Source organism: Oratosquilla oratoria, chromosome 18 (genome assembly GCF_046742065.1).
Source record: "Oratosquilla oratoria isolate Oo_2021 chromosome 18, ASM4674206v1, whole genome shotgun sequence".
Classification (NCBI taxonomy): domain Eukaryota; kingdom Metazoa; phylum Arthropoda; class Malacostraca; order Stomatopoda; family Squillidae; genus Oratosquilla; species Oratosquilla oratoria.
The window spans coordinates 63,622,493-63,638,948 of NC_134794.1; the positions used below are offsets into that span (position 1 = coordinate 63,622,493).

The 16,456-nt window shown below is 42.0% G+C and overlaps 1 protein-coding gene across 3 annotated transcripts in view; it reads right to left on the reverse strand.

Moving 5' to 3' along the window:
- The window catches only part of LOC143035338 (retinoid-inducible serine carboxypeptidase-like), a 70,550-nt gene that overhangs the window by 18,155 nt on the left and 35,939 nt on the right, over positions 1 to 16,456 (reverse strand). The window contains exon 1 of one of the 3 annotated variants that reach the window (XM_076202306.1): positions 7,352 to 7,507. The exons of the other annotated variants lie outside the window; for them this stretch is intronic. Coding sequence (XP_076058421.1) covers positions 7,352 to 7,409 — 58 coding nt within the window. The 5' untranslated portion in view covers positions 7,410 to 7,507. Of the gene's footprint in view, positions 1 to 7,351; positions 7,508 to 16,456 lie in introns of those variants that run through there. 3 annotated transcript variants of the gene reach the window in all.

A 16,456-nucleotide genomic window follows, 5' to 3' on the forward strand; every position in this document is an offset into this window, starting at 1 on the left:
CAAGTTTCTAGTATAGAGTGGACCCTACATGCTCTGAAACTTTCATTTGGGAGGTAATAGCCAATGATCACGAGACCAAAGCATTATCCTAGTCCACAATATATCACCAAGATTGGGGAATATTCAAATCCTCCTGAGTGAAGTTTGTCAAATAAGTACATTATCTTCCTCAAAATCCTTGTATTTCCAAATTGTACAGGAATACTCTTGGGGGGGGGGGTCTTCTGCAAGAGAGACCATGAGCAATGAATTGGTTGAAACTCATGGTATCCCATCTCTATTTATCAAACTTGGCTTTAAATTTATTCATGTCTGCCTGGATTATTTCTGATTTGTACCAAAAAATAACACACATGTGACCTGTCTAGTTTTTAGTTACATCTTGATATCTTTTAATCCCATACAAACAGATCCTTCCTTCAATGGGAATTTACTATATTCAATAGTTAATATTTTCACAAAATTTCAAGATTTGTTTGTTAACTATGATTCTTAGTTCCTCTATGCAAGCATTTATATATACAGTGATGTACCTTATTACTTTCCCGATGTTTCAAATTACAATTAAAAGAAAAGGTAATCAAATCTGTCAGAAGAATTGTGGTTCACTCATGATTCAGTGTCTTTTCACTTTACAACTATTTTATGACCATAATCCAAGCTTTGCAGACTCACTTTTCAAAATATGTATATTCAGCACATAAACATTTCTTACTTTTCATGTTTGTGACTTGTTTCCTTTGCTTTCAGTGATTTGTAAATGTATTACTCTTATCTGAAATATACAGGGATCCATTACTGATTTGACAAGGAGCAATGGTTTTGTATACATTTTTCATTTCTTCATAATACAACTGAAGTTTGTATTTGTACAGCAGTTTCCTATGTTGAAATTATAATATATTTTCCATGAACAATATTTTCATACTGCACGTTTCGACATGTCTTCCAGTGGGTTATTTTGCTTCAACCTCACTTGACAAGTGTGAAAATTCCAACTGGATTCCAAAAGTTATCCATAGGTGCCACTTGCCCCAACATCCAGTGCACACAAATCATATCCCTGAAACTTACTGGATAGGTGCCACTTGCCCCAACATCCAGTGCACACAAATCATATCCCTGAAACTTACTATGTCGAATAACTTCCCATCATAAGAATCAGTTTAGAGAGCTGGCAATATCTATGAGATATGGTCTTTAAAATTTTGTCAAAAGATCTGTTCTCTTAAATCACCACCACAGCTATAGGGATCAATGACAGGTATACAAGTGGTAGTCCTATGAAATAAACATCAGATAATTACTATCTCTACACTTATCTTCAGTCGTCATCTTTGCCTCCATCTTGATAAGGTCAAAGCTCTTCATGATATCCAACTATATTTCCTCCATCAATGTGCTGGTGACATAATTGGAAGCCTGCTGGTCTTGCATTTGTAAAGTTGTGGGTCAAATTCCACTTTTCTCTCTTCCAAGCAATGACTACTACCTGCCCGAATAGTCCAGGTGCACAAGGCAAAGATGACTGCTTTGGTCTTGGCTACACACCTCCTGGCATTGGCTTCTCACCTTTTCATATAAGGAGAGCTGACAACCAACTGAATCCCCTCGCACTATCTGCTAGTGACGGTCACACATTAATACAGCACAGACAACAGTACTTCTTCCTAGAGATCTATAAGAGTGAACAATGACTGTTGCCAATTACTGTGGTTTTGATGGTTTCCAATTTGAGGTAATTTTTATTCATACTTCAAACTTCTCCATTTGTACTTGCAATCCCAAATACTTAAAAAACCCACTTCTAGCCTTTCACCCTTCACATTCACCCTATCATTACCATTCCATGTCAGTCTCACTGCTCAACCCTTGCATTCACTTCCCATAAATAATAACAACAGTCTTCTACATGGGTGTGTGGAAAATAACATAAGCTTTCCCCCCCCCTTATAAGAAAGGTAGCCAAGTCAAAGGCACATACCCACTCTCCCCCCCCCCCCAAAAAAAAAAAAAAACTGTTCTTGTGTGCACTCAACTTTCAGATGAAATAATTATCATGAAGATGGCATATTGTGGTAATTTACTAGTGATTACAAAATTGTGGAAAAGACCAAAGATGTATCCACACATCACACTGCGCAAACATTACCAATTCTCCCTACAAAAAATTCATACATACATACATATACCAAGGCTTTTCCCTTTTACAAGGGAGGTAGCCAAAAAGGGAAAGGCATAAAATCATTTCCACCCATTCCATCCCTGAATACACTCAACACCCCTCCACCCTCCCTCTTATCTGAGCACCTCCTGGATGACGGGTCATCCCTGCACCTTGTCCACTGCCCTGGGTCAGAAGCAGTGTCGCAAGACACAGCACATCCACAGCAAGGCCGCTTCATTAAATCGGCGACCCCCCCTCTCCGTACCCCCATTGCATAAAAGGAGAGGATGGGGAGAAATCCCTTCGGGCTGCTACAAAAAATAGCAATGTAAATATCCTTCACATAAGTGTACACACTAAATTATTTTATAGAATATTTGATTAATATAATAGTGAAATAAATTTAGACCAAGCTGTGTATTCAATGTAGAGCGCCTAATAAACAGGTAACATGTTCTCATCTGAGTGACAGCTTAAAACTGGCTATAAAAATAGAAGCTAGTCATTATCTAAGGGAATACTTGGCATTAATTTATGTAACTAACAGTCAGTAGTCCCAATCATGACTGTTTTTTTTTTTAGTAGTATTTTTGTGACAACTGCCAGGCCATAGCATTTATATCCATTTCTCTGCAGAGGACACCCCCATTCTGTGTTCTTGTATGCCAAATACATGGCATGATACAGTTCACAGTATACGCATTTGTTGGCCAGAAAGAATATGCATTTCAGAGTTTCTGAAGACGTCTCATTCTACCAATTACCAAACTCATGTAAAATAGGTTATATTGGCAAAGTTTGCTGAAATTGGTATGTCACAATAATTTGGAAAAATTAGGTTTGGGCAAATTTGGCAAAATTAAATTTATCAAAATAAACTGAAGTTAGGTTTCAGCAAATTAATTTGAAGTAATTAGGATTTGGCAAAATTACTATGAGAAAATGTGGAACCAAAGCTGAAATGTGGCCAAATTTGGTGAAACTTAAATGTGGCCGCATATGACGAAACTGGGATTTGTCTATTTGGCGACATGGGAAGAATTAGTCTCGATCAATGCGACAATCATCTACGTAGTTTTAGACGTTTAGACTATTTTATTCAACCCAGGAAATTGACACACACACACTTCCAAAACATATTCCTACACCGGATGCAATCAAAACCAGGCCAACGCTCCCAACCGAACACCTGTAGCATTTAATGTACAACCAAACGCATGTACGCTGCGTTCAGGAGGGCGAGGTGTCCCGATATAAATTAATAACAGATTGACGGCAGATCATACACATGGATTGCTGGCACGACTCAATATTTGTTCAGTTGCGAGATTATACAAACAGTTTGACAGTACTCAAATGGACATGCACGACCCTAACAGGTCTATTCCATTACTTTATGAACACCAGTATTCATTTTCATTTCCTCCAGTCAGGTGATTTTGTTCTGATGAAGGGGCCAAAAATACTTTCCCTTCATGGCGAGTATTAATTCACCTTTAGTCGACACTCGAACGAAAATTTAATTAATCATCCACAGGCTACAAACAGGTGTACTTTCACTACTACTTCGATGTGTACGCTCGCAATGGCTGTTGTCAGGCGATTTCATTCAACTAATAAAAATTCTGACGCAACACAAAGGAATGATAAAGTCGACGTTAGATCATTATCTTCGCTAGCTATTTCCCTGGGTAACGATCACAACAGTGATCGATCAGTAAACGCTCTTCGAACAGCCGCTGCACGATCTACATGACGTGCAACTTGTACCAAATATGAACGTCAATTATGGGCACAGTGGTCTTGGTACAAAAACATGACTTGTACACCTTCAAAATATAACAACTATGGCTACATATTGTACGTCTCTGTAAAACAAATTTGAAAATAAGCATGCCAGAACGTGGTATTTTGCAACGAAACTATAAATCAAGCATTGAAGTATGGGGCGTTGTCACACATACGCATCACCCTATTCTAAGCACAGTGCCAAAATGACGTAGCAAACACGAGGTATTCTTGTACCGCATCAAGGTTTGGCTAAATTCCCACTTTGCCCATATGTTTTGGAACATTTTTTCAACTTAGCCAAAATTGGCAAAAAATTACCAAAAATTATATTTTTTCAGAATTTGGCTAAAATCATATTTCGCCAAAATTCATTTAGCCAAATTTGAAATTTCACATTTCATCAAACTCGAGCCCAATGGAATTTGGCAGTCTCGATTTGCCAAAACATCCGACAACGACCAATTTCTTTGGAGTGCAAGCAAGCACGCATGACAGCCTCAATGCTTGAGCGGGTCTCTCCCGGACGAAAATAACTGACATCGCAGTTTAAACTATCTCACCTACAACCAAGGTTATAGTCGACTCCGTCAAACTATCCCGATCATGGACTGAACGTTCCGACACATGAGCAACAACGAAAAACGATCATTTTCGATTACCCTTTTCACCAACTTTTACTTTGGAGGATAAGAATGCCGCTTCAGTGTTCCCAAGCGTGTCGTAGGAGACTGAATGGGGGTCGAGTGAAGAAATTGGGGACTATTTCACTATTATTACCCTTGTCTGAAAGGACTGACTTGCACCCTGAATGTGAGAACGCATTTACTCAAGTCGACCCTTTTATTATTACCGATACTAATAGATATTCTGGTTAGCGCCAGGAAATTTTATTCGTGATGGATGAGCGATGCCGTCAAGTGATTTTAATCCGCAGAGGAAACTCGCTGCATGGGCTACACGCCCGGACCTCAACCTGCGTCGGTTTTGTGGTCACGTGTTGGGGTAAGGCGCAGTTGCTTCCCACACTTCAGTGGTGTCCCGTGTCCCTTTCGCTCTACACTAGTTTCTGTCAAAACTTCCCTTTCTTTTGAGGTCATATCAACTTGATCCAGCAAATAGACTTGGAAACAAATATGTACCAAGGTATTTTCTTTTTCCAAACGTGAATATACATCTGTACAAAACACCAAAACTTTCTCCTCTTGTGGTCTTTGTAAATCGATTTTTCTTAATTTGCTGAAAAGTGTGCACTATAACATATTCCAATATCACAGATCAATGATACTTGCATTGGCTACCGACAGTTTAACACAACCGAACAAAAGAATTTGCTTACAGGATATCAATTAACCCTTTCACTTATGTTTATTGTCTATATTTATATATTTTATTCCCTCCTGAAACAAACTCTTCCCATCGTGAACTTAGCGATATACATTAATATATATGTGTGTGTGTGCGCGCGCGCGCGCTTGCGTCCTCACGTGCGACTTCACAGACTAGGTCAGGTCAGGTCACGAGGGAAATTGTTAAAGGCCTTTGTACAGATCACGATAATCCGTGACCTCTCCTAGGTCACACAACTAAACTCCAAAACTGCCATGAAAACCTGGTCTACTCTGGGTTACAAGTAGGGGATAGCTAACGCCTGGCCATTTCATTCAGGTTAAAGAAACACCGAACGCTGTGAATAGGATAAAATCGCGAGTGATTATCTACTATACAACTTTCTACTCGTCCAACATCTATCTGTCGCCTGACGACTTTAATCTGCCAAGTCCTGAAAACTACCGTTATTCTCAGCCTCCAGTAGGACGCACCATGTAACTTTATTATTTTTATTATGCCTAACGCCAACTGACGTCGTCATTGATGTTTATGGCCATGCCGAACCGGTCGAAGAGAATCTGCCATGCAGCCTGACGGTTATTACAGTAATTGCCCTTATATAACTATCACTACTTCGTAACACCTTGGTGACCAGACTATAAAGTTTTCTAAACACCAGACGATTGAATTTAGCTCTAGAAAGTTCTGTGGAACCCACACGGCTTTCGTTCCTGAGATTAAGTAATTAGGTCAAATAGAAGTTTTGAAATTGATCAGATCGAGATGTCTCCAACGAAGTAAAACTGAATGATGAACAGCAAAATACTAATTATATATATATATATATATATATATATATATATATATATATATATATATATATATATATATATATATATAATTTAAGGATTGGAATAAACTATTAATTTGAAAACCAACCATTAGATACGTTTTAGAAATGATATTTTGACTTGTGACAAAATGGAAGAGCAATAAAGCACCTAGTGACCTATGAATACTTTGCTAACTATAAAGGCAAGTTAAGAATTATGGATTTTATATATGTATATTTTATCATGAGTGTACTTCAAGACCCGTTCTTTGACCGTGGTGGTCACGAAGTTTAATGATATCTTGCACTGTGCAACGCTGTTGATACAAACAACACCTCTGAAGTGACCTGTATAAATTTGGTAATGATATCGTGGACTGGGGAACGTCCATTCGACATCAAGTCATTCTTCTTTGTTTGAATTAAGGGTATTCCACTTCAAAAAGCCAAGCTTCCCTCCATCCACTATACCATTTCAAAAATAAAAATTACATCTTTTATGCTACAGGATTAAGAGACTAACTATTGCACCATACAATGCGCATCACTGTGCAAAAATTTGCACATGTACAGCCTACCCTGGGCAACATGCACATACCACCTGCCTGGTAACAAGTTACTAGCATCCCCATCACCTGCATACCATACAACGCAATACAAAGCGTGTCAAAGTCACAAGATATATACTGGAGCGGAAATGTTAGGCAGCGCGGTTATATAACTTGGGTCTTGCTACGTATGACGATCAAAAACATGGCAGCCAGTTAGCTACCACGTCCATTTTAACAACACTCATCATTACACAACTGAACATATATGTAATATGAAAATAAATATACGATGGACCATATATCTATGGGGGTTACCATATACTTGGTAACAAACTAAAGTTGACCATGCATTGAACACCTTATGCATTCAGTTATTGTGGTTATCTTTGTTTTTTTATGTTATATTTCTAAGAATTTCACTACACGACACGCATTCTAAATTCAAACGCCGTGCTACCTGGTACCACGGTACCACCATGGACCACGCATCCAGAGAAGAATCAGATGTCCTGGGCCCCTTCAGAATCCATGGAGACGCGCTAGACATCACTATCTTTGCTGCAGTCGAATTTTCACAAATATTCATTTACTTCACATCACTCCAACCGCACCTGAGACCGTGGGCCTTCAATAACTATTGATAGAAATCTTACTGTTAATTATAACGGCGTGAGGACCTACCATGGACGAAGAACAGCGCTACCACAAGCAGAAACAAGAGCGTGTGTGTGGACCCCATGACAATACAACCTCCCTCCGCCACTCACATAAACAAACTGCGGCTGTGGCGCCGACTCGCTCGTTCGTCGCTCAGGCCCCCTTCTCCCTCCCCCATCCCCTTGACTCACACATTTCCTATCGAATACCATTACACAGTCCAGGATGTACAACGTGGTTATATGTTTGTATGCAAGTCCCTGATAATGAAAAGGAGCCTGGCGGGGTATAGGCTGGAGAGGCCTAATGTGATTCACGGGTAGTGATTCACCATGATCTTGGATCACGTGGTGAACTAAATTCTTCGTAAATAACAATATCGCCCCGATGAGGTGAAGTCGTGTGTATATATATATATATATATATATATATATAATATATATATATATATATATATATATATATATATAGATGTGTGTGTGTGTGTGTGTGTGTGTGTGTGTGTGTGTGTGTGTGTATGTGTGTGTGTGTGTATGTACTATATGTTCGTATGTATATATTGGAGATCAACCTATAATCATAAAATAATGATGCACGAATATTTTATTGGAGGCACTTAAGCATCCAGAATATTTACCATAAAACGTAAGAAATCACTATCTATCAGGATGTGCGTGACTCGTGATCGACAGCTATTGGTCTGCCGAATGAGAGCTCAGGGGTCGTATAGTCCGATTCTGTGACCTTGTGCGCGCGCGCGCATGCTATCGCACGCAATCTACCTTTGTTCATGGGGGGCAGTAACGGTCTCGAATATCAGTGAAAAAAATCACGCCGGAAGCGCGGAGCGAACTAGCAACCTCATGCGTGGAAGGCCATCACGCTAACCACCACTATGTATGTGATTATGAGATTCACTATTTGTCTTGTATCACGTGCTGGACCCGTGATCGACTGCTATTACCCTCCAGGATGAGAGCCTGGAGCTCATATATGGCCTGTATGGGCAATACAGTGAAAAAATTACCCCTTCCTCCAACACACACACACATCTTTGTGAACATCATTGGGATTGATGTAGCTGCATGATTGAAACTAGTTTCGTGGTTGAAAGTGCCAGCCTGGTACCGTTTGCAACATTTAAGCAAGTCCTCTTTATTTTTCCCATCCCCAGCATAGTTGAAAACATCTTCTCGCAGAGGTACGTTATAAGAATACCAGTAAATTCAATGCTCTATTGGACAGGATTGGCGACTCAGCTGGTCGTGAAATCCAAAAGGAATCTGCATTTTGGTTTTGGATACGTCATCATCAGGGTGACTAGTGTCCTGAAATATACATGTCAAAATACTTTTGGGTTGCCACACGCTTTGATACATATTTCTTCTTTTCTAATACTGTATATTAGTTTCTGATGTTTGTTGTTATTCGGTTGTTATTCATGGTGCTCCATATGGTTTTAGACGGTGCTCTCCATAGATCCTTAAAATAGTGCTCGCGAGCACTAAGTTTGATATTAAGATATGGGACTTTCGTGTGCAGAAAATGTTTTATAACGTAGTGCTAAAATTTCTTCAAATCATGGATTTTGCTTTTAAACGGTAGTTATTGCCATTCTCTTCACTAAATCGCCGAGCTTGTGAACAAGACTTGCGAGTTCCTCTGAATTTTATCATTTGGCATAACACGATGACCAATCAAAACAATTAAGTTTTCCATCATAACCAAATATGGTAAAAGATTGACCGTCGTTTCCTAATCAATCATTATCAGCCGGGGTTGCCACTTTGAATATTTTATATCCAGATCTAGAGGTTTTTCATAACGTCTAGAAATCTAGATATAAATTTTGGTCATTAGATATTAGATGCAAATCTGGTGGATTTTAAAATAAAATTTGATATTTCTAGATATTCCTTCAAAAGTTTTGCCAATATTTATTATTATAATATCTACTGGGTTTTGAATGTACATATATCAGTTACAAATACTTCATATTAAAAATACTAAATTAATAACACATTTTGTAACGTGTTTAGCAAAACACTTTTGATCACTTATATAAACATCGTTGCGTTTTTGCTGCTAGCAGTATAAAAGTACCTGTACTAGAAACGAAAAAATACGTTTTTGTACGATTGATGACGCAATCACCCCGCGGCATTGGAATTGGCACCCAGTTAGTGCATCCACCAAATCTGAATGATTAAAAAAGTGCCGGTTGTTTTTATATTTTTACTAAACCCCTTCCCCAAAATGGACAAGTTTTTAAAACACATGCAGTCGCCGGAGAATGATGCAAAAGATCATGAAAAAATACAAACAGAAATTGCAGAAGCACACCAGAAAAAAAAACCGCTTTTCAAACATCTCGGGAAGTTTGCTACTTTGTTGTGGAAAATGACGTGAAATCAGGATTGCAGTGCCTGTTGTGCTAAGCGAGTCTTTCTGGCTAACGAAAAGCTAATTGTGATAGACATTATAATATCCATCATGAATCTTTCAGAGAAACTCATCCTGTGTTTTCCTCAGATAGGGAAGATAAATTAAAAGAGATGAAAGACAATTTGAAGAAGTCAAAGAATCTGGTGTGCTGTCCTGTAAATTCCCATTAACTTTCGAATGAAGTGTGATTCGAAGTGGTTAATATGTTGGCCAAAAAGTGAATGTCACGGGTCAGTGGCGAGGTTGTAAAAGACTGTGTTTTGGCTGCCATAAATCTTTTAGCTACAAGTGTCCCGGATCAGCATAAAAATTGCTGGTCACTGCTCCGGAAAATATCCATTTGAGTAACGACATCGTTACAAATAGAGTAAAATGAATTGTGGCTGCATTTAAGAAAGATTTGTGGATAAGGATAGGCCACTGCAATTATTTTTCTTTGGCACTAGATGAGACAACGTGCATTGTTTCTGTGTCACAACTAATGTGTTTCATACGTTTTGTACAGAATGATGCTACGGTTAGTGAAGAATTCCTAACAGTGTCGCCATTTACAACTGGAAAGGACGTGTATGATGTTTTCATGAAGTTTTTCATTTCAGAAAACATAAGATTTGAGTAAATTTGTTTCTGTTGTTACTAATGGTGCTCCCTCCATGGTTGGTAAAAACAAAGGTCTCATTGCCGATTTAAAAGCAGATGACAGAATACCTGTTTTTGTTCATTGCCACTGCTTATTACATGTTGAGGTGCTTGTAACAGACTGAAAGGCTAGGCAAAACTCATAGATTGCCTGGAAGAACTGGCAAGGGTCATCAACTTTTTAACTTCAAGGTCCCTGAGTAAACGGCTTTTGAAAGCATTTCTTGAAGATTCGCAAGTATTCCCACTCTGAACTTATTGTTCACGCTGAAATTCGTTGGCTTAGTCGTGGTCGGGCATTAACGAGACTGTTGGGAGTCTTCGAAGGAGTGAAGTCGCTTTTGATTGAACCCAAGAGCGACAATGTCTTTCCTGATATTTTTACCGATGAATTTAAACTGACTTTTGCGCTCTTGGTTGATCCTTTTCATCACCTGAATGTGTTGAATTTAAATTTGCAAGGGAAGCACAGCAGTGTCTGGGTGTTGTACGAAAAATTAGCAGGGTTTCAAACCAAACTTCAACTTCTCCGTTCCCAAATGCAGAAAAGCAATTTGCTTCATTTCCCAGAACTACAAAAGTGTTTGAGTGAAACGGAAAATGGATGTTGCCCATCATATGTTGAAAGAGCTCTAACAAATTTTATGACAGAATTTCAAAAGAGTTTTTTTTTTTTTAAGGAGCAGGAAACTAGATTCCATTAATATTCTCAGCCTTTCAACTATCCAGTAGAAGACGTCTCCAAAATATTCCAACTTCAAGAAGTAGCTGTAGTAGAAATTGAGCTTGCGGATATGCACTCATCCATATTTATGAAGTACTTCTTCCAGAAAGAAGATATTTATATGTTTTGGGGATCAAGTGACTTTCAAAATACCGTCAATGTTTGGAACGACTTACATTTGCGAGAATCCATTCTCTGTTCTCAATAATATTAAAAAAAGGGTTAAACAAACAATGGAACATTTGGAAGAAAGCTTTCGATAGGCCATTCACGAAGAACACTTGAAAACAAGGGATTTGGCCGATGACATGCAAAGTCAAGGATCCCATGAAAAGTTCATAGGTAAGAAATTTATTTTTATAATTATCATTTAGTCCTATTTTTGATGTATTTTATTTGTGATTTTTATTACTCATAAACTATTTTTTTCATAAGTGTAATACACTTCTTTATAAAATATTTTTATCATATATTACGCGTCCGTTGAAAAATGCTTGACCAGAATTTTTTTGCTTTAGTGCTTAAAAAGATAGAAAGGTTAAAAAACCCTGTTCTAGAGGAACAACAACCATTTGCAGAACTAGCGAAGCTTTCAAGCTGTGAGCGGGATTCGAACTCACTCTTACCTACAAACAGTGTAGCGTGTGTATGTATGCATGCGTGCGTCTGTATTACTATGTACGTATTTTTTTTGTAATTACCTTGGGATGGGAAGGGTGAATGGGTGGGTTTAATGAGACAGAATTACGTTCTGATTTGGCCATCCCGTTTATTAGGGGGAGAATCTCTCTCTCTCTCTCTCTCTCTCTCTCTCTCTCTCTCACACACACACACACACACACACACACACACACACACACACACACACACACACACACACACACACACACACACACACACATATATATATATATATATATATGTATATATATATATATATACATATATATATATATATATACACACATATATATATACATATATATATATACATATATATATATACACATATACATATATATATATAATGTTGGTTTGAATGGGTAGTAAATTCTCTTGTAAACACTCTTGATTGAAGACCGGAGCTAATTCTGTATCCACTGTTCTTTCCAGTTATTTTCCCAATTTGCCCAAATGGAGTGTTTATAACAAGGCTGCCTAGATCCATGGTGTTATTCGAAAGAAAATACACAAATGTAAGTTTTCGGCTGACCCATACAACCACCTTCATATATATATATATATATATATATATATATATATATATATATATATATATATATATATATATATATATATATATTTATAACATATTTTCTTGTTGGCTGTGCGCGGGAGATAAGTAAGAAATGAGTCCCCTGTTTCCTTTGTTCCTCCCCATTTACTCACCAAACACGACACGGGAACACTGTGGTGCTATTCTTGTCCCCCGACGCACACACACATTCGGAAAGAAACGCGAGCGAAATAAGCCAAGGGCGCTGCCCAGCAAGGAAACCCATAACCCACAGGATGGGGAAGGTTTTCTAATGTGCGTGGTGTACACGTACCCTACAAGCTTACCCAACAGGCATGTGATCGGGACTTGGATGGTACTAGGACCTAACGCTGGTGGTCAGGAAGCCCCCCCCCTCCTCCCTCCCAGGAAAGGGACCGTAATTAGGTCTGGTCTGGTCATAGCGTCCTGGTGAACTTGACCAGTAGGCCATGGAAGAACCCACCGGCTGAAGGAGCATCTTCTCTTTCGGCGAAGATGAAGAAGACATTCCCAAGACTCTTCACCGTCATAAGCGCTCCCGGGGCGCTGCCCCTGTCCCAGGCGCCCAAACCCCGTAGGACCTCCCGCAGGAGATGAACGACGACCCCTCCCCGCCGGCGGAACCTTGCCTGCAACCAGAAGGCCCCATAGCCAACAACCCCCCACCCCCGCCCCATCAGCCGCGGATGCTACCAGCACCGCCGCTGGGGAGAGAGAAACGCCACTGCGACGATCATACGCTGCAGCAGTAGCCTCCCCTCCCAAGCCATCAGGAGGGAAATGGATAGTAGTCTTCAACGGGAGGAAACACCAAAAGAAGCCACACCCAGAGATAGACCCTTCTCGCTTCCCGGTCATTGTCAATCTAGCCGATGACCCCACCCGCTTCTTCGCAAAGCTGGGCTCCTGGAGACAGGCCCAACTGATCGAGAACACAGTGGGACCAGTTGAAACCATCCGGCAAACGCCCTCCGGCGAGTGGTTCGTTAGCTGCACCACGAAGGTGCAGCAAGGTAAACTGCTCTGCACCTCAAGTCTAACGGCCGACCGCGACAAACCTCTACGGATCCTGACAAGGATCGCGAAGACAATTGTGATAAGAGTTATCAAAGGAGTTGTCTTTGAGGAAAACGCCGAAGAGCTCCTCACAACAGACCTGGATGCCCAAGACCTCCAGGTCGATTCAATCAGGAGATTAACAACCTGGGACGGTACCCCGATCGGGTCTGTACGGGTGGCCTTCTTTATGGCTGTCAAGTTGGGAAACACACTTCAAGTGGTCCCGTACATCGCCCCAGTCAAAAGGTGCACCAAATGCCAACTACTGGGACATTCAAAAGGAGAATGCCGGCGCAAGACCACAGATATGCCCAATGCGGGAAAAATCACCCCACCCAGGACTGCCAGGACCAGAGGCTTTTCTGCATCAACTGCTGCGGAAACCACTCCGCCGCATACCCCGATTGCCCTGAGTTCGCCATAAGAAGAGCGGCGCATGAGGTAAAGAACGAAAGCTTCATCCCGTTCTCAGATGCCCTGTGTATTGCCAGGGAACAGTGGACCAGCTACCTCAAAGGGGAAAAACCCAGGGACAGAGACTTCGACACCCTCACAAGAATTCGTAAGGGGACTTCAACCACTGAGACGCCCTCTGCGACGAAAACCACGCCTACACCTCATCCACCATCACCTCCCAAATCGCCAATGCCGACGTGATACTACTTAACGATGGTAGCCACACCAAAATCACGGACATTACAGGTCACAGCAAGTCGGCCATTGACCTTTCCTTCGTCTCTTCCAACATCGCTGGTACGGCGGACTGGACCACCCTCGATAACCCAATGTCCTCAGACCACCCCACAATAGCCATCACCCTCCACCTCTCCCCAATCCTTCACCTTCCCCAGACGCAGGGCAAATTCAACCTTAAAAGAGCGGATTGGAACGCGTACCAGGCCTTCCTAACCAGCACGTCCTACTACCACGACGAGGATAACTCCATCGACGGGATAAACGAAGCTTTCACCACCACGATCCTCGCAGCATCACGACACTCCATCCCCCTGGTCAAACCAGGAAACGGTAGACGGGGCCACCCATGGTGGACGGATGCATGCTTAACAGCCGTACAAGAAAAGAGAAGGACCTACCAACGGTACCTTAAAGAAGGGACAGAAAATGCCTTCGTCTCCATGAAGAAAGTCAAGCTGGACTTCTGGAGGAAGAGTGAGGAGGACAGGACGAACCTTACGGCTGCTTGGAACAGACTAAAAACACTTAAAATGCGCTACAGTCCCCCTAGCAGGAACCTCACTGATCCTGACGGAGGCACATTACGCACACCAGAAGAAAAGGCGGAGGGTTTCTTAAAACACTTCGTCAGAGCCAGCTCAACAAGAAGTCCCCTCGAAAACCAGCGAAGGGACCGCATGGAAAAGGAAGCCCACATGGACCTCTCCACCCCTCAGGGCAAAGACACCGACCTCACCCTGCACGAGCTACGGTGGGCCCTGAGGGCAACCAGCGGAAACAAGAAGACCCCTTGCCCCAACCAGGTCATATACCCGCTCCTAAGGAACCTCCCTCCCTGCATGCAAGAAGCCCTCCTCGCCCTCTTCAACAAGTGCTGGAAAGAAGGTACTGTCCCCACGGCATGGAGGCACGGCGCCGTAATCTCCATTTCCAAAGGAGGCAAAGCCAGCACCATGATCGAAAACCACAGGACAGTAGCTCTTACCTCACATATAGGTAAGGTCTACGAGAGGATCCTCCTCGCCAGACTGAGAAAGCACGTGGATTCCAAGGGAGCCCTCCCCAAACTCCAGGCGGGGTTTGGGAAAGGAAGAAGCGTTGTGGATCACGTCGTGCGACTCTTTGAGCATATCAGAAAGGCCCAGAGACAAAAGAGGATCCTACACACCTGTTTTTTGGATATAGCCAAGGCTTTCGACGCAGTCTGGCACATGAAGCTCCTCTTCAAGATGAAGGCCATAGGCGTATCTCCAGCTGTGTACAACTTCATCCGGTCTTTCCTCTCCAACTGGTCCATCGAGGCGAGGAGAGAGGGTGTCCTGAGTAGCAGGGCGCAGGTCAACATGGGTGTCCCCCAAGGCTTAGTCGTGTCCCCCCTCTTATTCACACTACTCCTAGCGGACGTGGGCAAAGGAGTACGGGGTGATACGGTCGTCACCGCATACGCAGACGACATAGCCCTCTGGAGGAAATCCAGGCACCGGCGAGCCAAAAAGAACTCGGTTCAGCACAAGGCGGAACTCCGACGGTTTCAAGAGCAAGTAGACATCGTGGTGACCCAACTCAACAGCCTAGGGTTCACACTCTCGGCAAAGAAGACTGTTTACATGCCAGTGCACCTGGCAGGATACAACAGCGGCACATATCCGGACTGGAACCGGATAAATATATGTGGTACGCCAGTCGAACCAGCGAAGTCCGTCCGCTATTTAGGAGTAACGTTCCAGAGGAACGGTCAATGGACCCTCCACATCCAGCAAGCCACCCTCAGTGCTCAGAGAGCTTTGAACCAAGTTCGAGCGATCCGAAAGGAACCCATGGGGCAATGCCGGGAAACTCTTATTCCCATCGTCCAGAGCCTCGTTCGCACAAGGCTCCACTTCGCGGCCTCAGTAGTGCACGACCTACCTAGACAGAAGCTACTCTGCATGGTAAGGGTAGAATGTCAAGCCCTACGTGTGGCACTCGGCCTTCCGAAGTCAGTACCACACGAACAAGTATACAACGAAGCTGGCATACTACTTCTCTGGGCCCGAATCAGGAAGAATGCCTGCCGGTACCTCTTGGGTTCAGCAAGGGTACCCAATTCCGCGGACAAAAAACTCTGAACGATGGATCTCGGCACCGCCCGGTGAGCCCATCCAAGGTCTGCCTGGCTCTGTTAAAAACCTGTGTCTCTGAGTCGGGTTTGAACCTAGCGATTGCCGCCTCATCGCCCAATGCCAAGTAGATTTCTTTCCCCCCTGGGACCTCCTCCAGCCTGAGGTGAAGAGGAGGAGGACTTTAAAAAAAAAAAAAAAAAAAAAAC